General features: G+C 46.4%; 1 protein-coding gene across 1 annotated transcript; it reads left to right on the top strand.

Moving 5' to 3' along the window:
• Nucleotides 1-594: 594 nt before the first annotated feature.
• On the top strand, nucleotides 595-20,010 carry Coq2 (coenzyme Q2, polyprenyltransferase). The gene is made up of 7 exons (XM_021162627.2): nucleotides 595-867; nucleotides 6,762-6,928; nucleotides 11,094-11,215; nucleotides 12,845-12,930; nucleotides 14,444-14,577; nucleotides 16,716-16,904; nucleotides 19,233-20,010. The coding sequence occupies exons 1-7, from the start codon at nucleotides 615-617 to the stop codon at nucleotides 19,404-19,406; spliced, it is 1,125 nt and encodes a 374-aa protein (XP_021018286.1). The 5' UTR covers nucleotides 595-614; the 3' UTR covers nucleotides 19,407-20,010.
• The last annotated feature ends 5,876 nt before the right edge of the window (nucleotides 20,011-25,886 follow it).

Below are 25,886 nucleotides of genomic sequence, written 5' to 3'. Positions count from 1 at the left end.
TCCTGGAACTCACTCTTTAGTAAGCTAGCCGAAAACTTAAAGATCTGACTGCCTCTGCCTCCCGAGTGCTGGGATTAAAGGAGTGCGCCACCACCACCTGGTTATGAAGTTGTTCTTGAGTGAAACTGCATCCTTTTTGGCTGACTGTCAAACTTAGGTTCACCTCGAGTAAAGAATTTCCCTTAAGTATATAGATATAGATAGATATAGTTAAATTCATATATATGTATATATATGAGTATATGTATATATGAATATACATATATATGAATTTACATAATTTGATTTGGCTTTTTGTTTCCCTTTTAGTGTTAGAAGCTGAGCATTCGATGTAGTTAACATTTTTGGACTTAAGTTTTTCTTTTTATGGTAGAACTATTAAACAAACACTCTCCTTTTGAGTTCATTAAGAAACCTGGAGATGGAGAGATGGCTCAGCGGTGAACAGCACCTGCTGCTCTCCTTACAGAGGTCCCATGTTTGATTTCTAGCACTCATACGGCTCAGCCTGGTCTGTAAATCCAGTTCCAAGAGCGCGCGCGCCACCACTGCGCATGCCCGCCCGCGGCCCGTCGCCCTGGATGACGTCTCCGACCGGCGTCCAGAATAGCGCCATGCTGCGCTGGGGAGGCGCGGGGCTCGCGCCGGGCCTGCGGGCCGTTCGGTCCGCATGGCTGCGAGGTCCGCGCGGACTCCCATTGGCCCTGGTGCGCAGCGCAGGGGTTCCGGGCGCGCGGGATCGGCGAGTCCCGGCCCCTGGGACGCAGCGCGGCCGAGCTCTCAGCCTGTCGGCCGCGGCCGTGGTGAACTCGGCGCCCCGCCCGCTGCAGCCCTACCTGCGCCTCATGCGCCTGGACAAGCCCATCGGTGAGTGGGGCGGGCTGGGCTGCGCTGCGCTCGACAGCCTGCCTGCCTGCCTGGCGAGCAGGGCCGCGGCGACCGCGACTCCGCTGCCGCTGCGATGCACCCATTGGGCCAGTCCCCTCGGGATTCGGTCGGGACCTTAGCCAGGGACACGCAGATTTTCCCACGCTCTGAGCCGGGAGTCCCGGGGACGGACGTTGATAATCACGTATTCCCAGACCATTCCACAAACTCCAGACCACTCCTACCCCATTCAGATGTGAGCAGATGCTCCTTTGCTTTCTCGAAGCTTTTGATTGTTGATTTGCAGTTTTGAAGCATTTCTGCATTCATTAGTTTTCGATTTTTGCCTCCAATTATGTAAGGCCCATGGGGCATGTAAGTAAGACTATTAAGAGCCAGACCAGAAGGACCCCAGTAATGTTGGTACTGGGCTTTTTTCCCTCATCACCGGTTACAAAGATTGAGAGCATCTGAACACAGACGGGTTATCGTGCTTCAGGATTGCCCGTCAACGTAAACCCACACAAACCTCTCTATGACCTTCTTCTTTTCCTCAGTCGTTTTCATCGAAGTGCTCACGCACTATTGACACCTGTGACACACTATAAACTCCGTCTTCCCGGAAGGCTTCTGTCTAGTTCATAAAACGATGCCTGGAGTTATAGATGAAGTCGCCTGGCCCTAGTGACAGAATGAGCTAGGAAAACTACCAGCTTTGAAAGAATTTGTATCTGGTTGGAAAAGACAGTTGGTGATCTAGGAAAGTATGGAAAAGTATCAGAGGTATAGGTCATGTACAGGGAAAAAAAAAACTTACTGTCTCCAGAGCTAGAACAACTGAAAAAAAAAATAGTATTCCAAAGGAAATGCTATATTATAGAGGAGTAGAGAGGTCTTGGAGGGATATTTTCAAAATCCAAGGGTAGCTAAATATGGTGGCTCACATCTATAGTCTAACATCCAAGGCAGGAGGGCTGATTCAAGATGCAAGCCAGTCTGGGCTATGTATTCTGAAATAAAAACCAAACAAACAGACTTACTGCTGAAACATTAAGACTAAGAGCCTGACCTGTAACCCTGGAAAGATGTAGGGAATAGTGGGAGACAAGGCTGGACAGAGGAAGAAGGACATACCTGAATTCCAGCTAATCTAGATGTCAGTATGTACAGTTTCAGCGTATGGAAGTACATTCAAATGCCAAACTTATTTGTTCTTCCTTTACCTATCCAGGACCCCCAACGTGGCCCCGTTTGGGTTTGGTGTTTGTTTTCGGACAGGGTCCCCTATGTGTCTTTGGCCAACCTTGACCTCTTGCCTCTATTTCCCAGTTGCCAGGACTGCAGGCACTCTCCTCCATGCCTGCCTGGACCTGTTTTATTTTGCATAAGACAAGGGCTTGCTTTGTACTGCAGGTTGGCCACAAACTCCAGAGCTTGCCTCAGCGTCCAGGTGACAAAGCGGGTGGGGTGGCAGCAGCCAGGTGTCACTGTTGATATTCTAGATGTGAATGCTCCCTGTGTGGGATTTAAGCACCAAATCACTGCAACAAGAGATTATAGACACCTATTAAATAGAAGGCAGGCCTGCCATTATTAGGGTGTTGTGTAATTCAGGGTTTATACAAGCATTTTATAATTCTGTTCTTAGATTCTGGGTGACAAAGCTACAAGAGAGACTTGCAGACATGCAGGACAGAACAACAGCTGCCATTGTTTCTGTTTTCACAATTAAACATTAATCTAGTGGCTGTACATCCTGCCGTGTAACAGGACTCTATAAAGTGATTCTGAGCCACATTTTTGAGCCAGACCTTGTGGTTTTGAACCTTCAGCTCAATCCAGTGGAGGGACTATGGTTAAATTACTTTCTGTCTCTGCACCATCGTTTCTTTCTCTATAAAAGGAAAGTGCTAATGTTGACTTTAATCTACACATGGTAAATAATTTGACCATAATGCCTTCACATAAGGGCTCCGGAGGCATTAGTCACAGAACTGGAGGTTAGAGAAACTTACCTTTGTAGTTATTTGTGTTGAGTGCCTTAAGATACTGGCCTGTATGTTTTGATTCTAAATAAGACAGTTACAAGGTAAAATTCATTCTGTGAATGGTTTTGGACCCCTGCCTTGTGTCAGGAACAGAAATTGGCAGTAGAGTTCCTAGTTTAATATGTGTATGTCTTGTAAGACAGTGATACAGTTATTGTTTTACTGTATTGATGTTATATCTACTTACTTTCATAGAGCAGTATTAGTCGTTGTGTTTTAGAAGGCAGTAACAAAGCTTTTTTGTTGTTTCTCAGTACTAGGAGTGGAACTCAAAGGGCCTCCCATAGGCTAGTCAAGGGACTTACCTACCACTGGGCTACATCACTGGTCAGTCTACCAGTGTCATTTCAGGAAGTTTTGGCAGGTGGCGCTCTTTCCACCAGGTTGGCAGTATGTTTCCCTCTTCACTGCAGTTCTGGGTTGTCCTAAGGGAAATATATCATTAGAGAATTGTAAGCTCAGTCTACACAGACACTTAGCCCTGCCCATCCCATTCAGAATCTGACCATTTTATTTCCTCTCCCAGAGAATCTTTCCATTTTATAATAAACAAGTCTGTCTACAACCTGTTCGGCTTTTCTCACTACCTCTACACCTTTCTTCACAGAATAACTGTAAGGAATGAAAGTGTCACAGGGAAGATAGAAAGGAATTCCCCTAGCAATCAGTGGGGACAGAAGTAGGGTTTTTGTGGGGTTGGGACTTGGGTATGAGAAGGAGTTTTTGACTTATAGTTCCGCCAGACTGCTGGTTTAGAATTCTGTCTTAACACAGTGGCTTTGGGCAAACCATGCCTCCATCTCTCAGTCTCTGCGTTCCTTACCTTTCTCTTGCTGTGATAAAGCCTCATGACCCAGGCTGGGCTCACAGTTCCAAAGGGACAGGAGTTTGTCGTGGCAGGGAGCCTGGCAACAAGTCACAGCCAGAGCAAGAGCTGGGAGTTCACACTGTGAACCATGAACAGTATACAGAGGGTACACCCAGAATGGCGGCATCTTCCTCCCAAAGCCTCCCTCCAGTGGCACACATTCTCTTAGATTATGCCTCTGATGCTCCCAAATAGCACCAGAGCCTATGGAGACTCCTCCTCAGACCATCCAGCTAAAGTTAGTGTTATAGAAAGGCCTTACTGTCTCCTGTGAGAACCCACAGTATTTCCTGGAGGCTCCTGGAACAGAACTGCTGTGTACCTGGAATTCATAAACACACACTCCATTCTTTGAGCAGTGTCTTCCTATAACAGGGACTCAAGGAATATTAATATTCTAATTAATATTAGAGAAAGCCGTGCCTGTAGTCATGTATGTTATATATGTTAATATAGCCTGATTAATCCTTTCAGGTTGTAGATATAGCTCCGTGGTGGAGTGCCTGTAGCTTACTAAGTCCCAAGTCTTGGTTTCAGAGCTGTCTGTCCTCCATAATACTGTCATCTCATTAAAGTTCAGTGAGGTAGGTGTTTATTTTCTCTGTTTTCAGATGAAATTGAGACGTCCGCCTTCAGCCTCTTTAGTGTCAAGTATCTGCCCCCTTCCAAGCACTGGTGTGCTGGCTCCTGTCAGTAAGTGAGCATATACATAATTGTAATTGGGCTTGTAGCCAAGGAACGTCTTGCTTCACTGTGTACTGAGTTAGCCTAGGACTGCTAAGTGGAGACTTCAGCCCTAGCTGCACCAAGCAAATGGTGGCGAAGTAGGTTCTCCGCTGGGCCTCAGCTGCACACTGGGAGCTCTGCCTTGCTCTTTATAAAGAGCGGCTGATTCTCTGCCTCACTTTGTGCTCCTCCACCTGTGAGGCGGTGTTATTAGTGATTCTTCCTTTAGGACATGGTGAGCACTGGCTGTTTATAGAGTGTTGGCAGTGCTGGCCGGTACTTCATGAGCATACAGTAGATGTTAGGTATTGTTCAAGTTTAGATAAGGTATTCTAAGTGTGTGTGTGTGTGTGTGTGTGTCCACGGCAGCCTGGGTTCAGGCACTGAGCTGGCCACTTCTCAAGGCGTTTACCCCTGGGCCTCTTACATTTCTGCTTTATAAGTAGCTTAAACATTATAGTGACTTTAATTTGACCATTTTTGTGTATTAATTGATCCTTATTCCTTTTCCTCTACCTCCTTCCAATGCCAAAGATGAAATCTAGAGCCCTGGGTCACGTGAGGCAAATACTCTCACTGAGTTCATACTGTGGAGCTCAGGTTGGTCTCGAACTCATACTCCTTCATGCACCTCGCCTGGCCCCTTTTCTCTCATATTCCTAAATCAGGAAGGAACACAAGTATCAAAGCCTGTCATTATCCTGGCACCAAGAATGCTGAAGCAGAAAGATCTCAGAATCAAGTCCAGCCTGGGCTATAGGAAGGCCCTGTACCAAGCAGAACAAATCTTTATACCCTTTGGACTTTACCTAACAGGCAAGATATGCAAAGACTAATTAAAAGACTTCCATTCTTGAAATAGAATATCAGAGGTCATTTGTAAGTCTCTAATCTGTATAAAATACTTCTATGCAGTTAACTTCATCTAGTTTATTGGCTAAGCATTAAAATTTAGCCCCCTTTGTACACATGGCTTCACACTAAGCCAGACTGAAGGCCTCAGCCCAAGGCCGTCTCCGTGAACTACACTGACTACCGTAAAGGGGACTTTGACTGACTTTTAAGTCCGTGTATTCCTAACAGCTGAGCCATCTCTCCAGCCCCCTTTGTCCATTTCTTAACTGTACTATTTCTTTCTCTGTCTCTGGGAGCTCTTTGTGTGCTAGGGTAAATGCTTTTTGTTTTTGTTTTGTTGTTTTGTTTTGTTTTTTAAGATTTTATTTATTTATTTTATGTATACACCAGAAGACAGCATCAGATCCCATTACAGATGATTGTGAGCCACCATGTGGTTGCTGAGAATTGAACTCAGGACCTCTGGAAGAGCAGCCAGTGCTCTAAACTGCTAAGCCATCTCTCCAGTCCCTAGGGTGAATTCTTATTTGCTATATGGTTACAGATGCATTTTCCCTTACTTTGATGGGTGGTAGTGTTGTTGCTGCAGGTTGAGTGGCTTTATTTTGCTTTTGTGACAAGGTCTCACTCTGTGTCTCTGGTTAGCCTAGGACTTGATTGCAGGCCTATCTGGCTTTCACCTTGATCCTCCTGCCTTTGCCTCTTGGGTACAGGGTATAGATGTACATACAACACCATACCTGGCTTATCCCCCAGTTTTGTCAGGTTTTGTTAGGGAAGTTGCTATTTTGTTTTGTTTTAGACAGGGTCTTGCGATGCAGCCCAGCCCAGCCTTTGAGCTCCAGAGACAGTCTCACTATGTAGCCCTGGCTGGCCTGTAACTTGTTACGAGGCCAAACAATCTACCTGATGTCTGAGAGTAAAGGAATTCCAGTAATTAAAGGCATGTGCCGCACAGGAGTCCCCAGTGCTGGTTCCAGCAGTGACCTGTCACTTTGCTTATGCACTTTGGATGTAGTAATGGTGCTGGGTAGTTGGGGTTGGGGGGGGGGCGGATGGCAAGGGGGACTTGGTTGTTTTTGTCAACTTGACTCAAGCTAGAGTCATCTGGGAAGAGGCGTTTTCTTAATTAATGATGTGGGGGCACTTAGCCCACGGGGGGGGGGGACAGTGCCACCCTGGTCAGATGGTCCTGGGTGGAGGAGAAACCCGGCTGAGTGAAGGAAGCAGTGAGCATCACTCCTGCCCCCAGGCTCCTTTATGACGGACTGCTGGGGATGCACAGCCAGATCAGCCCTTCTTCCCCACGCTATGGGCTCTGTCACGGCAGCAGATGGAGCACTTACCTCACTTAAACTGTTCCTTTCTTTTTTCTGTGTGGTTTTGGTTTTGTTTAGGAACCTGGCTGCTGTATTTGCCATGCACTTGGAGCATTGGTCTGGCCGCTGACCCAGGTTGTTTTCCAGACTGGTACATGTTATCACTTTTTGGCACTGGAGCTATTCTGATGCGTGGAGCAGGCTGTACTATTAATGACATGTGGGACCGTGACTTCGATAAAAAGGTAGTTTCACCCTGGGAAGGAACACAGAGGCCTCTCTCATTTTTTCAGAACACCCAACGACATCACACGAGTACCATTGAAATCCACCGTGAAAGGCAGGCAGTTGAGTGGCCACTGTCAAGAAGTGCCGCTCACTTCCCTTCCAGCAGAAGAGTGGCCACAGGACAGGAGTGTGCTGGAGTTTTACAAGTAATTTAAAATGTGGGAGACAAGGGTGAAGAAGTTAAAGGTAGGAACTGCAGTTAGAGACTGACCTGAACCTTTTCGTGTCTAAGAGGTCTGTCACCCTGCTTTCAGTCAGATCGTAGTTTAAATGAACCTCAGCAGTAGGCACAGCAGTACTGGCTCCACCACAGCCCCCATCCTCCATTTACTCTACAGCTCCAGTGCCCAGGCAGCAGTGGCCCAGCACTGGTAAGTGGAAAATTCCAGAGCTTCAGTGGTATGCTTTACATTATGTACCATCCGAGGGTCACCACAGAGCTCTTCTGAGGTAGTCTGACAGGTCCTGGTTTAGCCTCAGTTTTATAGTTAGTCTCTTACTGTGCCACAAAAGTATAAGCAATTGTATTGAACAGTTTGTTCCCTCCCCCCCTCCTCTGTGTGTGTGTGTGTGTGTGTGTGTGTGTGTGTGTATGTGTATGTGTCTGGGTCTGGATCTGGGTCTAGAAGCAGGATGGAGTGGAAGATGCCAGAAGCCATATGATTAAGCACCTCCATGCTATGCAGACATTGGGGCTGTTTGATTGGCCAGCAAATGCAAACCTGATTTGCATGTTCCCATTTCCTGGGTAATTTTTCATTCTGCATATGAATGAGATTTCAGATTCATGTTCAGAGTAGTTCAGTGTTCCTTTTTTAAATGCTCAGTATAAGGCTTATAGAAAATGAAGAAGGAAGCTATAAATTAGCTCATCTGTGAGTAACAGCATACTTATTTATAGAAATGGACATTGGGAGTTAAATATTCAAAAGGGATTTTGTTCTCAGTTACCTTCAAAACTAATCTTAGATTTGAGATTGGAAAGTAGGGAATTTGAAGAAGAAATGAAACTTTATATCTTGAGTTTCTTTATCTGACTTAGAGACCATGTGAAAGTCCCGCACTTTACCTGTGTTAGCACTGCTCAGGTGTCTGACTTCTGCCCCTAAGGTGGACTAGACATGCTTGCCTTTATTCTTCTCACCAAGAACTCCAGATGTCACATAGAAGACAACACAAGAGACTGTAGCAGAGCCTCTGGAGCCCCCAAAAGCAAGGGAATGACTTTTCTGGATTCTTCTTTGCCTCGTATATCTCAGTCTTGGAACTGAAGAGGCCAGCAACCTGGAGACACAAATGGACACAAATCACAGCCAAACACTGACAGATGCCTACTCCTCTGGGAGCCATTGAGGCCAAGGAACCAGAGTTAGCTAATCCCATCTGGAAGTAATTAGCATCCACAGCTCCTTCCCCCTGCCAAAGGGTTGTCAAAAACCCAAATAAAACAAGGTTAAAATGCACTGGCTGTTTGTTTCGAGGACCTGGGTTCAATTCCCAGTGCCCACATGACAGCTCACAACCATGTGTAACTCCAGTTCTAGAGGATGTGACACCCCCTCCAGGGTCCTGTAAGCACCAGACAGAGGTGATGAACAGACATAAGCAAAGCACCCATGCAAGTACAATAAAAACGAGAGACTCTTAGACACCTGAGACATTTGGATTTCAGGTAGAAATACTGAAAAATGCCTGAAGAAATAAAAGCTGACTGTCTGAAGTTTGGCAAATGGTGTAAGCACACTGTGTGCTTGTACATGGCATGAAGGTGAGTGCGTGCCTATAAGCATGGCTAAGCAAACCCACAGTAAGATGCATCGCCATCAGGCCGGGCTGAAGAACACCTGAAGCTCCTGAGTGCATCAGGAGACAAACACTGCAGTATGATCCATAAAAAGAAGTACAGCTACATTGGATTTCACAGGAATCAATTTATATGTCAGAGACCCTTTTAAAAGTGTTAAAGGGACGAGTTAGCAATATTTTGAAACCACATACCTACCAGGATATCAGTACTTAAAAAACTCTCAGAACCAAACTGAATTAAAATCTGATTAATATGTACATAGAGCTATCTCAACAGAGAAGAGGCCTAGATTGCAAGTAACACATAAAGATGTTTTGTTTTTCACAACATCATTAGCTTTGACTCATTGCAGACTTGAACTGCAGTGAAACATCATTCATTATACAGCACTGGGTGATTGCGGTGAGAAACAGTGCCAGGGCTCACTAGCCGGCAGAACAGTGCCCGAGCACTGCTGCTGCGGATGAGTCAGGGGCGCACCAGACTTCAGATGGGGGCCTGGCTTGTTGGTTTACTCTAGGGGCACACCAGTCATCCAAGTTATGGGTTGCACATCTGGGAATTAATCCATAGAAATAAAAACTGTTCACATGGCATTTTCCATATGAATGTTGCAGTTGCTAGGTGTTGGTGGAGGGCGGGGGGAGAGGGGAAGGGGGTGATCAGTTCCTAAGGAAAATAGAGATCCTTGGAGGAGGAGTTTATAGATCTTGTCTGTATTGATGAAGAATTGTTGCATATAGGATGTCATCAATGAAAGGTATGATAAGAACATATGGAGTTTCCATATTCTTAAATGCAGTTATCACAAAGAATGGGCTTCATTAAATAATCAAGCCATCCTGGCATGGTGGCACATCCCTTTAGTCCCAGTGCTGCAGAGGCAGGCGCAGGTGAATCTCTTGAGTTAGAGTTGAGTTCCAGGACAGCCAGGGTTACACAGTGAACCCTGTCTTTACAGGGTGAGGGATGGAGAAGCCAGTCAACCTTTTCCATTTTCTCCAGGAGTCTGAGTTATACATTGTCATGCAACAAAGCACAAGTGTTTCAGCGTTGTTGAGATGGGTTTTGCTTATTTAAAAACGTTATCTATTTCCTTTAAAGGATGAGGTAAAAATCTCAGGCTAATTGTAACCCTTATTTCAGTTTCCTGTAGGCAGTGCTACCCATCAGTAATGGTGTGGTTATGGCTCAGGGATGGCTTAATGCACTGACTAGTAAATGGCTTGCTCATATTAACTGATAAGTGCGGTGCTGTTGGGGCATATCAGGTTTGTATGTCTGTTGACACTGGGCTAACATTGTGATTGTGATTGTGTGGCAGACATTAGATCACAAGCATTGACTCCAGTGTGAGTCTTCCCCAGATCTCAGTTCCTAGTTTCCAACAACACTGAAGTTTTCTTACTATAATCTTGTGGTTGAATTTGGTATAATCATGTCACATTTCAGGGGGGAATAACAGCAGTCATTATTGGTATGTTTAACAGCACTGTCCACACTCCCCAGCAGATTTGCCATTAGCATTTCAGCATAGTCAGCCTAACATCACAGACCCATTCAGGAGTGTGGCAGACACATCGGCTCATCCTGACTCACTGCTTCCTGTTCTCAGAGCAGGATGTGGGCTTTACTAGGTATCTGCCATGGTCCCTTGCTCCCGAGAAAGCCTGCTATTTCGCCACCTTGCCTGTGTATGGGAGCTGGATATGGGCTTGCTGAGCTGAGTGGCTACGTATCTAGATCTGGAAGACACTGTTAGTTTGGAGGTGGGGCTGGGAATGGTGTCACAGCACTTAGCCCTTTACAGACACTTCAAACTATTTAAATACACAGTGTTAGTTCTTGATGGGACTTCACTCTGTTCATAATTGTTCCTAAGAGCCTGCCCTTAGCCTTTAACATGCTAAACATGCACGTTTTGTCTGCATGTACGTTTGTGTACCAGAGGAGGGCAGCAGATCCTTTTTATATTACAGATGGTTGAGAGCCACCTTGTGGTTGCTGGGAGTTGAACTCAGGACCTCTGAAAATGCAGCCAGTGCTCTTAACGGCTGAGCCAACTCTCCAGCCCTCACTTTAATTTTGAAATAACATTTATTTGTATGTGTGAAGGAAACACCGTTCACGAGAGGAAGTCAGAGTAAACCTGGAGGAAGCATTTCTCTCCTGTTGTGTGGGTTTCAGTTCATCAGACTTGGAGGCGAGTGCCAGCCCTGCACTGTCTCAGGAGCCCATGGAGCATCTGCTAATCACTGTTTACATGAACGACTGACTTGGCATATAACTTAAGGGCTCTGTTTTCCTGTGTTGAGGTTACGAGGACAGCAAGTCGCCCAATTGCTGCTGGAGACATTTCAACCTTCCAGTCCTTCGTCTTCCTTGGGGGACAGCTGACCTTGGCACTGGGCGTTCTCCTGTGTTTAAACTACTACAGGTACATGAGATGTGGTTTCACAGTTGTGTGTAAAATATCTCCTCTGACATGTAAAATGTGGGGATGGAGGGGATTCTCTTTATTACAGATTTGCTTATTGAAAGGCCTGAGAGTCAGCAGGGCACAGGACCTCAGCACACTGTCAGATCTGCTTCCGAGACACTGCAGCCAAGAGCAGCCTCGCTCTGAATTGTAGAGTTTGCTCTAGGTACTCCTAATAGGACACAGAGCACATCCCTGGGTTCTCAGGTGTATGTGCAACAATATGTGTGCATATACTATGCGGCCTGTTATTGCTGAGTACCTGGAAGCAGAAGTGGTTGGGCTCAGTTAGCAAAAAGTGGAACTGAATCTTTCCCAGAGACTATAACTAGTCAAAATAGCAGAAGAGAAAACCAAGAGGGCCCACATGGGGCTCTTAACTAGACACAGCATCAGATGGCTGTTTTCAGAGTGCTTCATGAGTAAGGATGAGCAGAGCAGAGAGTGCCACAAAAGAGATTAGACCTGGTCATGTCAGGCCCAGCAGCTTTGACAGTATGAAAGGCTGTTAGGTGAACTTTGAGGAATCTCGGAACAGCTTATGTTTCTGTGCTGTTTTCTCTTTCTTTGTTTGTTTGTTTGTTTTATAGATGTTTTGTTTTTTTAAAACAGAGTCTCACCTATGTAGCCCTGGCTGTCCTGGATCTCACTCTGTACACCAGGCTGGCCTCAGATTCAGAGATTCTCCTGCCTCCATCTCCCCACTGCTAGAATTAGAGGTGTGTCTGCTGCTCTGCTATTTTCTCTTTCTTGAGAATGGCTGCTGTGTATGCAGGGACCCTCGCCAGTCTGATGAACTCTGGTAGGCACATGGAGAGCTAGGGGCGTGACTCACTTGGGGAAGTCCTTGCTGCATAAGTATGCTTAATCCTTAGCCCCCCACTGTAAAGTCAGGGATGGGGGTATGTTTAGAATGCCAGCACTCAGGAGGCTGAGGCAGGCAGATCTTGGGATTGCTGGCCCAGCCAGCCTCTCCTGGTTGCTGACCCTCAGGTTCCAGTGACTACCTTGTCTCAGAAAGCAAGATAGCACTCTCAGGATCACATCTGAAGTTAGCCTTTCCTCATCTCACATGCATGTGCACACACATACAAACACATGCATGTACACACACTTTGGTTTATTGTACACCGTTTGGAGGTGGCCAACAGTACAGGGTGGGTTACTTTGGTGGGACTCTGGAGCCGGGCTGCTGTAAGATTTGAGTCTCCCTATCCTATCTATGGATGAGCTGGGTGACACTTGGCTCCTGCATTGCTTTGCACTTCAGTTTCCACTACAAAAGGGGATGAGATTAAGACGGCCTGGTGCCTAGTGAAGACTGAAGAGTAAATTAACACAGTTGAAACACTTACAGTAGTACCTAGCTCATGAAAGTACTGTGTGGGTTAGCTTTTGTTTTTGTTGTTTTGTGACATGTAAAGCACTTTTCTAATCATTTCCTAGCGTAGGTAAAGTCAAACTAAGAAAAAATGTTCACAAAAATATTACTAAATACAAAAATACCTTGCAGTTATTATCACTAATGACTTGAAAATATTTAGTGATTTCTGAATGATGCACTAATCCTGTAGCTTCTGTTTCTAGTATAGCAATGGGAGCAGCGTCCTTGCTTCTTGTCGTCACCTACCCACTAATGAAAAGAATCACGTTTTGGCCTCAGTTGGCTTTGGGTAAGTTCCTTCACACTGTCTGCCATGTTTTTATATCCTGCACAGGGTGTGTGTGTGTGTGTGTGTGTGTGTGTGTGTACAGGTGTGTATACATGACTGTCAGGTTAACCATCAAGTTTTACGAAAAATAAATTTTCATACTTTAAAGGAGTTCATTTATTCTCGTTGGCCAAGAAACTTTACATATTTATTAAGATTATCAGGATTATTATTTTAAAACTCTAACTATGTCATGAAAGGTGGTTGATGAGAGCATCCTGTGGAATTCGGAAGTGAGGGAGGAAGCACCTAAGAAATAAAGGTGAATGCTGAGAGCTCCAGGGGCTCCCACTCTCTGACAGTTAAACACAGTGTGTCTATAGTCTCTGGCTCCAGTAATCGACTGGGAGTGGCTGGAAAGCATCCTCTGCACACACCCAGCATCAGCATCACACACAAAAGATAGAAATGTTCTTCATGGAAGGAGAACCTACTCCTGCATCCCCCCTATTCCTAGGCCATTCTGAATCACTCCTAGGTGGATTCAAATTCTGCGAGCCATTTTTCTAGTAAATAAAAGAATCAAAGGACATTTCATGAAATAAATGAGGACTTGATTTGTGGGATAGTGTGATGGAATATTTATCTTCTCATTGGATATTCATTCTCTCTTTCATTTTTTTTAATGTAGAAAGTAGTGTTGTGGTGGATTTGGAATCTTTTGGTACAGGGAGTACAGGCACACCCTCTCTTCAGGCTAACACACTAAAGCTGCTATTGTTTCTACTAACAGTTATCCAGCCCCTACTTGGACTTTGTGCCAGGAACTGCACCAGGCACCCAGAAGATAAACAAGACTAAAACATGGTCACCATTTTTATGGACTAGAGGACAGCAGACAGGCAGGCCATCGACGTACATTGTGACAAACATGAATGTGGTGGGACCACAAAGGAGAGGTGTTTTCTCAGAGGAAGGGTGTTCTGTATGGGAACAGACAGTGTGAGAGAGGGAAAGGGTTTCTGCAGAGTGGCCTCAGATACTGTGTCTCAGGGCCTGAGAGATCTGAAGGCAGAGTATCCATTAGAAAGCTGAGCATCTAGCCTGGACTTAGGGGATGATCAGCCTTACAGAGAGGACACGGCAGCTGCCAGCGTGTGGGGACTTACAGACCACAAGAGGCTGTGCTTGCGAGTGAGTAGTAAGTGTTACATCTGTACTCTTGTCCCATAGCTCAGAGGGGAGGGAAGAGGAGCCAGCCTGAGCCCCACAAGTCAAGTTACCTTATTGAACAGTGTTATCCTTTTATTAGCGATGCTATTTTAATGACTAGTTAAACGTTCTGTGCCTAGTCTGTTACTCTGTAAGACGAATGGAGTAAATACCAACCACAAGAGATTGAGAAGATCCTGTGAGGGAAGGACAGACAGCAGAGCAGGCTGGACGGTAGTGAGCCTGTGACCCACGCTGAGCCCCACACCCCATGTTCCTGTGCAGTGCTGACATACGATCTACTTGTCCTGTCACCATGTAGGATTGACTTTTAATTGGGGTGCGTTACTCGGATGGTCTGCTGTCAAGGGCTCCTGTGATCCGGCTGTATGCCTGCCTCTGTATTTTTCTGGAGTTATGTGGACACTGATATATGATACTATCTATGCCCACCAGGTAAAGAAATGATATTTTCCTAACTTTAGTTAAGCTGCTGCTGTTTTCTAAGAACCCTGTTTGTTTCTTTGTTTAATTTGGCTTTAGTTTTTTTGAGACAATGTTTCATATTACCCAGGCTGGCCTTAAACTTACTGTGAGGCCAAGGACAACCTCGAGCTCCCAGTTCTCCTGCCTCTGCTCCCTAAGAGGTGGGATTACAAATATGCACAGAGACTTTAAAATAAGGACCAGGTTAAAATGCAGGTTGTTATTTTCCTAAAAGGAAGACTGTTCACAGTCCCCTCTTCCAACAGGCAACGTTCCTGTCTCTGTTTGTTTACTCGACAGTTTGGCTGATTGTTCCCAAGCATTTACGTAGTACTTAGCATGTTCCAGGCACCATTTTAATGCTATGTTAGCTCCCTACAGCCTGCACAGAAGGGATCGTTTTGGCCCCATTTTATAAATAAGTAACTTGCCCAAGGTCCAGGCCCGCGCCAGACAATCTCTATGGTCTGTACTTTTCGTTGCTCTGCCTCGCTGTCTCCCTCTCTAATGTCCATATTAGACAGACTTGTAATTGGGTAGTGATAAGCATTTCCTTGTAGTTAGTTTAGTTTTTAGTGTCCAAGACAGAGTGTCCTGTGTCACAGGAGGCTGTCCTTGAACTCCTGCCCTTCTGTCACAGCCTCAGATTCAGGGTCCTAGGAATAATCACTCCCATGTTTTAATCCATTCTTTGTCGTTGTTACTTGAAGTATGACAAGTAACCCCTTGACTTGGAATGGGATCACTGTTTTCAATATAATGATGTCTGTTCTGGCAAACCAAGCTGTGTCTGAATTTTGACAATTATAAATAATATTGTCCTCATTAAAACTGGAAAATGTTGTTCTTGGGCACCTGGAGACGCGGCTCCACAATTGAGAGCACTCACAACTCTCACCCAGGACCAGGGCTTGGTTCCCAGCACTCATGGCGGCCCACCGGTGCCTGTCATCCGGCTCCTGGGTCTCCACGGCAGGCGTGTGGACACACACCACGTAAAGGAGGATAAGTCTCGTAAAGGAGCACGGCTTGGGGGCATCCTCACGGCGCTCAGTGCTTCTGAGAGGCTTGCTTGGGATGCTTCCTTTCTGCTTTTCTTGGTTCATGGCCTTTGTTTGTTCTTTCGCCAGCTGCTGAGGTCCAGTTGACAAACACTGTCTATTTCTAGTGAGTGTGAAGGGATGCTGTATCAAACTCATCACACACCGTGCGGGGTGATTAGCAATGCCCCCCCCCCCCACACACACACATAATTAGTTAACCACCTGCGTGTCTAGTGGAGATATATTCTTGAACTTTAAAAAAAAAGATGATTTATTATTTAGTGTGTGTATGTGTAGGCAGGCATGCGTGTGCTCCCCTAGAGACAGGGAGAGCACCAGAGGCGGCAGCACCCGTTCTGGAGGAAGGAAGGGAGCAGCTGGGCTGAGTGGGAGGTGGTGGGCGTGGCTGTGCCGAGAGCTTTTTATGCATCTGTGATACAAGCTAGAGCAAAACAGAATGGAGAACTCTAGAAGAATGGAGCTCAGCAAAGAATAAGACTTGAAACTGGGTGTGGTAGTACACACCTTTAGATGGTGGTACCTTTAGATGCCAGCACCCAGCAAGCAGAGGCTGACAGCTCTGTGAGTGCCAAGGTCAGCCTGGTCTACACAGCAAGTTCCAGGGAACATGGAGAGACTGTCTCAAAAACAAGATAAATTTTGTTAACTATAATAATATAATGATAGTAATTATAGTTACATAATTAATACTTATATTGAATAAAGAGGGAAACAGTTGATTTTAGTCCTAACGTAAAAGTCTAATCCCAAATCCTGATGGGGTTGTAAGTAGTAGAGCGGTGCATAGAGAGGGGAACTGCTGGTTGTCCAGTGTGAGGAAGCAATGTCCTGCCTATCGTGATCTGTTCTACATCTCTCACTTCTATAGCTTGTGATGTATCTCCATGCATCATCTTTAAAACCTTGTGCTCTTTGGTTAGAGAGCAGAGTTGGTTGTATAACCTTGTAAATATATTAAAAATGGCTAAGTTGACTACTTAGGAAATGTGATCTTCATAGTACTGAATTAAATATTGAAACACACTTTTCTGTTCCTGGTATTAGGACAAGAAAGATGATGCTCTGATCGGCCTGAAGTCCACAGCATTGCTGTTCCAGGAGAACACCAGGCAGTGGCTTAGTGGCTTTGGGGTGGCCATGGTGGCAGCGCTGAGCCTGGCGGGAGCCAACAGTGGTCAGACCGTCCCCTACTATGCTGCCGTGGCTGCAGTGGGAGCCCACCTGGCTCACCAGGTTCGACCTTAGCCTTGTTCTCCCTCTGTTTTCCCTACTGTAAATTATGGAAATTATTAAAACAAAACAACCCCTGTTCACTAGGCAAGGAACTTCTTAACACAACTGCGTTGTTTGCGTGCTTTGCATTGCTCCTCCCTCAGCTTCAGCTTGTCATAGCAGAAAGTTAGCATTGCCGGTTGTGTGGCATAGGCCTTGGATCCCAGAGGCAGAGGATCAAAACACATCTCTGTGAGTCCAAGGCCAGCCTGGTCTACAGAGTGAATTCCAGGGTAGCCGGGACTCCATAGAGAAACCTTGTCTCAAAACAAACAAAGAAAATTATCCTTGTTAATGTAGAGAGAAAGAACACACACTTAAATAGGGATTTTTTTTCCCTTTTCTGATTTTTCTGAAATTACTTCTGATACATCTATAGCTGAAGCTTGTGCATTGAATTCATTAGTCCAAAAACAATCTGATAAACCTATAATAATAATAATAAGGCCAGACAGATGAAGGTGCTTGCCACCAAGTCTGATGGCCTGATTTTGATCCCCAGGACCTTCCCTTGCGTTGATTTCTGACAAGTGTCCCTTGTGTGGGGACCACTGCCAGCCAGAGAAAACACAGCCCTGGAAACCTGCAGTCCCAGCAGCTCAGAAAGCAAGTCGGCCGAGGCACCTTAGTGAAACCTGCTCTCAAAAGGAAAGCCAAGGGGTCAGTGTTAAGGAGTTAGGGGGCTTGCCTAGCATGGGGGCAGCCCAGGGTTCAAGGAAAACAAAACTGTCCTCAGGATGTTCACCCAGGCTTCTAGGGAGCCTGCATAGAGAGCCTATGAAACAGTGAGCCAGATCTAAGGTGAGCTGCACCAGTGTTGTCGAGCTTTCTTTGACTAGAATAAGAAGGTAGTCACAAGCCCGACGATGTGTTTACAGCTTCAGTGCAGGCAAGACTGCAATGACACGGACCACAGAAACTAGTCACATACACAGCACGTCTGCTCCATGGCCTCGCTACAAACACTGGGATTCTTCAGTGTTTTCCTCTTGAGACAGATGCAACCCCTTGCTAAGAGCTGAGAACTTGGCACTACAAAGCCCATATTCATGAATTAATTGTCTGGTGTATATAGAAGTATACACTAAAGTGTTAGGTCGCAAGGAGGGGAAATACTCAAGCATCTGCAAGTATTGCAAAATGGATGTGGCCCGAGAGATAGTGTAAATGGCCTCTGTGGTCCTCAGCACACTGTCTTAATTTCCCTTTTTGTTAAAGATAGTCTCTAGATGTAGCCCTAGCTGCGCGGAAATTCTGCTATCTAAGAGGAAATCCCCATTTTTCATCTGCTGACGTCTAAATAGAAAAGTGAGAGTTCAGGCCAGTCAGACATGAGGCATACTGTGCTCATATCCTAGCCCTAGGGATGCTGAAGCAAGAGGATCTAGAATTCAGGGCCAGCCTCAGCGACACAGTGAGACCCTGACCAAGAAGGAAGGGAAGTTAAATGAGGCCGTGTTGGTTTATCTGCAGGGCTGGTGTGGGGGAAAGAACTGTCTGACCTAGGCGGCTGGACATAGGTCTGGGACTCCGGATCCCCTGTCAGCACAGGAGGGAGTAGAAGCACATGGGTAGAACATCTTTGGTTGCCATAGTAACCCGGAAGGGTCTCCCTCATCTAGTGAGTGAGAGCCAGGAATGTGCAGGGTCTTTCTCAGTTGAGAGACTGCTGCAGAAAATAAGACTGAACCCCAGGGATGGGAGCTGCAGGGGCCAGCGTGAGTTCCTGAATGGAAGGAAGGTCTCTCCACGGGCAAGTGGAGGCCCTTTTCTGAAATGCTGAGGCCCATAAGGCTTTGATTTTAAACTTTTTAAAAAGTTTGCAATACTGACATGTATATAAGATATGTCTTAGGCATGGGACCCAAATTGAAGCATGAACTTCACGTGTGTCACATCTATCTTAGTCATGTAGCCTGAAAGTGCTTATGTACAGTCAATTCAGAGTTACCTGAATCATCCTGATCGATTCATCCCAGAAGCCACATTGCAGTGTCCAGCCACTGTGTCAGTTTAGGACATTGGAACATTTCATAGTTTTATGGTTAGAACCAGGCAGAATGTCCAGTGGGCTGCCTCGGACATTCTCATAGCCTGGGCTCTTAGGGCATAGCTCGACTGATTCTTCAGTAATAGTTGTCTGCATCTTTCTGCATCGGAAGATAGTTAGGCTATAGTAAGGGCTTCCTGTAGCTTAGGCTCTGTAACTAAAACCTGAGCTGTTTCCCCTGAGTAGACTTGCTGTGCAGTCCAGATGTGTCCTAATGTAGCTCCCTGCTCCTTCTTCAGATTTACACTGTAGACATCCACAGAGCCGAGGACTGCTGGGACAAGTTCACCTCCAACCGCACAGTAGGAATGCTCCTGTTCTTAGGGATTGTCCTTGGAAACCTGTGCAAAGAAAAGACGGAAGAAGCAAAAGATGCCGAAGCCGTTAGAGTGGGAAGTGAGCAGACGAACTGAGTTTGGCCCCTCAGGAAGCAGAGGCAGGAAAACTGTGAGGTCAAGGCATCGAGCGGCATAGTAGGACCCTATCTCAAGCACACCGGCTAGAGTGGTAGCTCATGGGAAGTGTGGGCACCATGATGTATACCCAAGGCTCTGGGTTCTCTCCTAGCAAATAAACTCATTTGTAAAACTCTCAGGGCTTAAGACTACATTGTTAGGTTTGGATGAGCAATCTGTTAAAGAAGTAAGAAGTACTCGGGCAGCGGGTACTGGACTTTACTAGAGCTGCTTTCAACCAGCTCCCTGTCACAGCACCCGTCCCAGGGACCTGGGGCTGGGTAGACCCCAGTGTTAGCATCCTGCAACCTCTGTCCTTGTTCCTCCTCATCCAGAGTTTCAGGAACTTCCGAGAACAACTTGCATAGCTCATCTAATGGCTTTTATGACCTGGCCGTGTGCTTTATTTTATTCCTCACTAAGAATCCCCTTGAGAGAAGTTGGGGCACATCATTCTTTACTGTGATCTGTACTCACTGCCAAAGCTGTAATTCAAGAAGCCATTCTGATTCTCAATGTTTTAGAAGGATGTTGGCAAATAAAGTTGTTATTTATATCCATAGACGCGACTCTTCATTACAGAAATTTGGATGTGTGTTTATTTCTTCTTTACCTTGGCCAGTCCTGGTCTGTGGGATGGTAGGATGTTATATAACAGGTTACCTTTCATTGTGTGTCTGTCAAAGCAGCCAGAAAACCTAAGTGAGGTCAAGTCACTCCCCAGCCCACACGCCAGGGTCTCCCAGTCACTCAGGACATGCCAAGTCTGACATGCCTCTAAGCTAACCTCATCTCTTACCTTCAGACTCACACTGCCTGCCTCACTGTCCCACACTGAGCAGACCCCCTCGCCCAGGGCCTGTGGGCTTACTGTTCATTGGCCAGAGTGAAAATTCTCACAGCAGGCCTTCAAATATCACTCTCTCAAAGATGCTCTGAATTTTCAACTAATACTGCCTGCGTTTCTTTTCATTCGTTTTAGATTTATTTTTATTTTATGTGATGAGTGTTTTACGTGCATGTACAAATGTGCACCGTGTATATGGTCCTGGTGCCCATGGAGGTCAGAAGAACATGTCAGATCCTCCTGGAATTGGAGTTCAGGATGGTTGTGAGCACCTCAAGGATGTTAGGAACTAAACCCAGGTCGTCTGCAAGAGCAACAAGTCTAGCCCTTAATAGTTTTCTCCTTATATACCTATGGTTGTGTTGGCAGGTATGTTCACAGTGCCTACAGAGGCCAGCAGAAAGCATCAGAACCCTGGTGCTGGAGTTAACAGACAGTTGTAGCTGCCCTGTGGGTGCTGGGAATTGAACCTGGGTCCTCTGGAATTTCAGCCAGTGCCCTTAACCACTGCGCCATCTTTCCAGTCCCACCTGTGCTCTTTCAACTCATGCTCTTGTTTGTTTGTTTTTTTCCTTTGTATTATCAATTACTAAATCGAGATATAGTGTACTTGATGTAAGCAACTCTTACTGATGGCGGGGCGACCTCAGTATATGATGCTGGACTGCAGTAAGCATCGGCTTGAGTGGCAGTAGTTCCCGAAGCACTCAAGAATGTTGAGAGGTCACAAGGTAGCAGCCCTACGTGCCTCACAGCAGCTTAATGAGGGGAATCAGGAAGAAGGAGATAACATCCGGGCAGCTGGATGATGGACAACCCCTGCTGTGCACCTGGGATGCTATCTCGAAGTCTGTTACCTCCCTGGGCCAAGGGGCCATCGGGCTCAGGAGATGAGGTAATGGGAGAGGGAATGAGGAAACTGAGAAAGAAAAGGGGGGCGGGCTGGGAGCCTAAGAGGGAAGAGTCCAGGTGCCCTGTGAGAGCCCTGCAGAGCCCATCAGACAGTCTGGAGAACCCACACTTCCCAACAGGGAGCTTTCTGCCTGTTCCAGCTTCAACAAGCATCTGACTCCCTGAGGGAAGAACCTGGACACCTGGACGGCCAGCCCTCGGGATAGGGATGTTTGAAAAGCTTAGCCATGTCCATTAGCACGGCTTCAGTGAGAAGGGTGAATGTAACGAATTTCAATCGTATGTCATTTCCCTACGTGAATTAATGAAAGTGACATGGAAACAAACCTTAAAATGAATGAAAAATCTCAGCATTCTTGAGACACAGGATGTTCAAATCACAAGCCCTCTCATTTGTAAAGATGCTTTGACTTAATCAAGTTGTAGGCTTTTATACTTTTTCTTACTGTATTAAGACTGAAGATGTTATGTGGGTAGATAAGGGGGAGACGGGAACAAAGGGGGAGTAGGTTATAAGCTCTGAGAAAGAATCAACCAAGCTCAGGTCAGGAAGGAGTCCAGTGGCTGTCCAAGTCCTGTCCAGGGCCACTCTGTCCCAGGCCAGGTGAGGGCACTTGCTGATGTTAGGGTTAGGGTGCTGGTCTGGCCTTGGAAAATGTGCTCGATGGAGACCCTCACCCTAGTCCACTTCTGAGCCTGTGGATAGAACAAGAGCCTTAGAGCTCAGTGTGCTGCGTCATTGGTGGTGGGCTGGAGGCAGGACAGGAATCATATGACTGAATTGCATCCCCGTGGCCACCTCTCCTTTCTCCTGGTACCCATGCTAAGTATTCAAAGTCTCCACCAGACTGTAAAGGGCTCCGCCATCAGGCTGCATCCTGCTATTTCCCAACTGACTGCCCAACCCCACCCCAACACACACCCTCTTGGCTTGGCCTCATCGTGCTCCTTAGGTCACATTTAGCCATCCTGATAGCAGAGAGCCCAGTCATAGGCAGGTGAGCCTGCTGTGAATCCCACCACATTCTCATCTGCAGTAGCTGCCAACGTTTGGCTGAACTGGCTACGTCACCTCCTGTTATGGGCAGGGCCTTATTAACCTTACCAAACATTCACGTTTTGAAATTCTTTTTTTTTTTTTTNTTTTTTTGGTTTTTCGAGACAGGGTTTCTCTGTATAGCCCTAGCTTGTCCTGGAACTCACTTTGTAGACCAGGTTGGCCTCGAACTCAGAAATCCACCTACCTCTGCCTCCTGAGTGCTGGGATTAAAGGCGTGCGCCACCACGCCCGGCCTGTTTTGAAATTCTAACCCTGAATATTTCACATGGCTGCATTTGCAGATTAGGCCTCTGAGAAAATGACTAAGTTCTAGGTAAGCGGCTGTCCAGGGAAGATGGAGACACAAGGCAAGTGTGGGCAAGTGTAATGGCACATGCCTGCAATCCCAGCTTTGACAGGCAGGGAACTGTGAGGTCCAGGTCAGCCTGAGCTACAAAACCAGACCACTGCAAACCATCCAGAGACAGAAGCCCGCTAACAGCAGAACGGTGGCTAGCATCAAGGGCTCATGCCTCACTGAAGCATCCAGAAGATCGAGAAAACCAATCTTCTTGCTTAAGGAGCCCCAGAAAGCCACTGACCCTTCCGTGGCAAGGCCGCACTTGAGGTGGAATCCACCTGAAGATCTCCTGCCTTCACCCCACTTCTCCCTCCACTCAAGCTCTGGTCCTTCCTGTGTCTGCTACTGCAGTGAGCTGGAAAAAGGACCCCAGAACTTACTCATTCATGTTACCTTACATGCTAACAGCACCGTAGCTATGCCCGAGCTAAGGGCCAGGTAAGAACATAACCCTCTCGTGTCAGGAATACAGAGTAATCACAGGCTTTCTTTACACAGGAGATCAAAGGAAGGAGGAGGAGATGACATCACAGAAAGCAAGAGATGCAGTGAGGGAGGGAGGGGCCGCGGTCCAACGCATGTGAAAGGGCTCCTGTCTGGGACCCAGAGAGAGCCAGGCTGACTCCTTCCCGTTAGCCCAGTGAGGCTGATTGGAGACTGGTTATTCCCAGAACTATAAGCGCATGCACTTGATCTGTTTTAAGCCACTAGACATATAACCATCTGTTATATATAAAATGAACAACTCCAACTCTTGTAGCTTATCTTCCATACTCCCTGAGAACCTACCTAGTCTATACTCAGAAACAACGCTAAGAGCTATGTTCCAGCCCTAGTCACAGCCACGCGGTTTGGGATCACTGCCTTAAACCCTCACTTCTTGGAGGTCTGGGTGTTCAAATTCGTTGAGAAATCTTCTGTCTCCCCTGTTAGAAAGGGAAACTCAGAGCCCTCTCCTGCTCCAGCACACCACACTGGAAACACTTGAATACTTGCCTTTCCTTGTGACGAGTGAACTCACCTGCGAGTGTCCCACGTGGTGTGGCCAACAGGCATAGTTAATGTTCTTCACAGTTCACAGTGTGAGGTGTCACAGCAAGGATGTTTTCATTTCATGTGCACAGGATCAAAACCTGTAATGAATACCGAAGACAGATATGAGAAAGGTTCTACATGATGCGCTGGTCACAATGTTGCTTTGCCTTGTAACAAACACTAGAAGGCTTTCCCTCCTAAGCTTCTTGCTTGAAACTACCCTGTGAATAGAACCCCAGACTTGTCAGTGTAGTCTTTAAAAATAGACTTCCAGGTCACCCCGGTACCCGAGGAAGGTCTCTGTGTACCTACCTACCTGTCACTTTTGAGGATTGCAGAGTCCAGGGAAGATTGAGTGTAATATTGTGAACCTGTTTGTGGCCTGAGAAACATTGTCTCAAGTCGCATTCCAGAACGATCTACATCTCTCTGTCCTCAGAGCACAAAGCCTCATTCCTGACTCCGGCCAACATGAAGATAAATTTGTTTATTCCTTAACAGTAACCAGGCAGGAATAAGCTGTTTCTTTTACAACCTGTGACTTCCAGTGGCACCGAATATTTTGCAATGCATTGTAGGAAATTTATGTTCCTTCCTTATGGCTTGTTTGGGTGCCTTTGCCCAGTGGGTAACAGTTAATGTGGGTGCACGCTGCCTTGATGAGTAGAAGTACCCAGAATCTGACATTAGACAGACTCCTGCTCTCGTTGATAAGATCATCGTTTTATTGGTCGAAGGAGGATTTTGGATTTTGTATTTTATACAGAACTCTCTCTTCTTTGGAAAAGGGGGCATGTTTAACATCTACAGACGACCTGGTTAGTCTAGTGGGAGACCCAGGCTGCTTGCCTCAGGCAGAGGTGAATTGTTCCATCTTCCGGAAGTTTTTAGTGTTGTGTGTAGCACCGTGCCATGTGGTACCCACATGAAGCTGTGAGCACTTGAAACATTGGCTCTTCTAAACCCAAGTTGTCTTTAAGTGTAAAACACACACTTAACGATGAAAACTTTGTATTAAAACCCACAAAATACAGGGGCTGGCTTTGAATGTCTGATCTTCCTGCCTCAGATGGGATTGCATGGTTTTTTGTTTTTTTTTTTTACCACCATGCCTGGCTCCCAAATGCATTCCTTTGTCAGATTCCAGCACATAAGCACAGGCTGAGACAGAGATGCTCTCCTAGCAACCGAATCCCTTCTTCCTTTCTTCTGGCTAAAGCCAGGCAGTTATCAGTGACTCCTCCCAAAAATTAAGTATCCCAAATGCAGAGCCTCTGAGCTCCACCTCCAAACTCCATAGACAGCCACCCCACTGACCCAAGTCACTATCTCCCCTCCCGTGGATACTGCAGTAGCTTCCTAATTGGTCATCATCACCACCACACTCTTCCTCCCGTCATTACAGGAGCCCTTTAAAGCTTTAGGTGGCGGCACAGCATCTGCCCACTACTCAGAACCTCCCAGAGACTCCCGGCCTCCCTCAAGGTGTAGCTGAGGTCCTGGGGCATGGCCCTGTGTGGTCAGACTCTGGTTACCTGCTGTGACCCTCCTCTGCCGCCCTCCTTCAGTTCTAGAAACACTCCCTCCCTCGGGGATTGCCATGGCTACCCTCCCTCCCTTCCCACTTTCATCTTTGCCATCTCCCCAACCCCCTCGGTCTCTGTTGTCTGGACTCGCACAGCACACGTGGGCCTAATCACGCTTTCCCCGCTTTATCTACCGATAGGAAGCTGATTTGTCTTTATCGTCTGTCCTCACCAGTAGCTAAGCTCCACAGGGCACCGGTGTTTTCTGTGGAGATCAGCGCTTTCCTTTCAGCACTTGGAACAGTATCGAGAACACAGTGATTAAAAACTAGCTGTCCCTGTAGGCAAAGCCTTTCAAAGAATACCTTGTGCCTGAGGTCATTGGTTGTAGCCATTGTCCCTTTGCTCCCCAAGTTCTAGCCTAGGCGTGTTCTTTTAAAGAGTAAACTTAGTAACTAGTGTGCCCCCTTTGCTACTACTCTAACAAATATAAATTATGACCACACTTCATGCTTAAGCAATGGAGAGACAAACACAGTGTCTAGAGCAGGAAATATTCTTACCACAGATTGTTTTCAGGTTACCCTATGGCTTCAAAGACAGAAGCAAGAAAACACTAACGGATTAGAAGCCAGGGTAAGGAAAGGTACCTGCCATGCAGACCTGGTGACCTGAGGTTAATCCCCGGAACCCGTTTCACAAAGTTATCTTCGACACA

The sequence above is a fragment of the Mus caroli genome, chromosome 5, assembly GCF_900094665.2.
Source record: "Mus caroli chromosome 5, CAROLI_EIJ_v1.1, whole genome shotgun sequence".
Lineage (NCBI taxonomy): Eukaryota > Metazoa > Chordata > Mammalia > Rodentia > Muridae > Mus > Mus caroli.
Note: the sequence above shows the minus strand (reverse complement) of the source record. Positions and strands in the feature narration are given on the sequence as shown.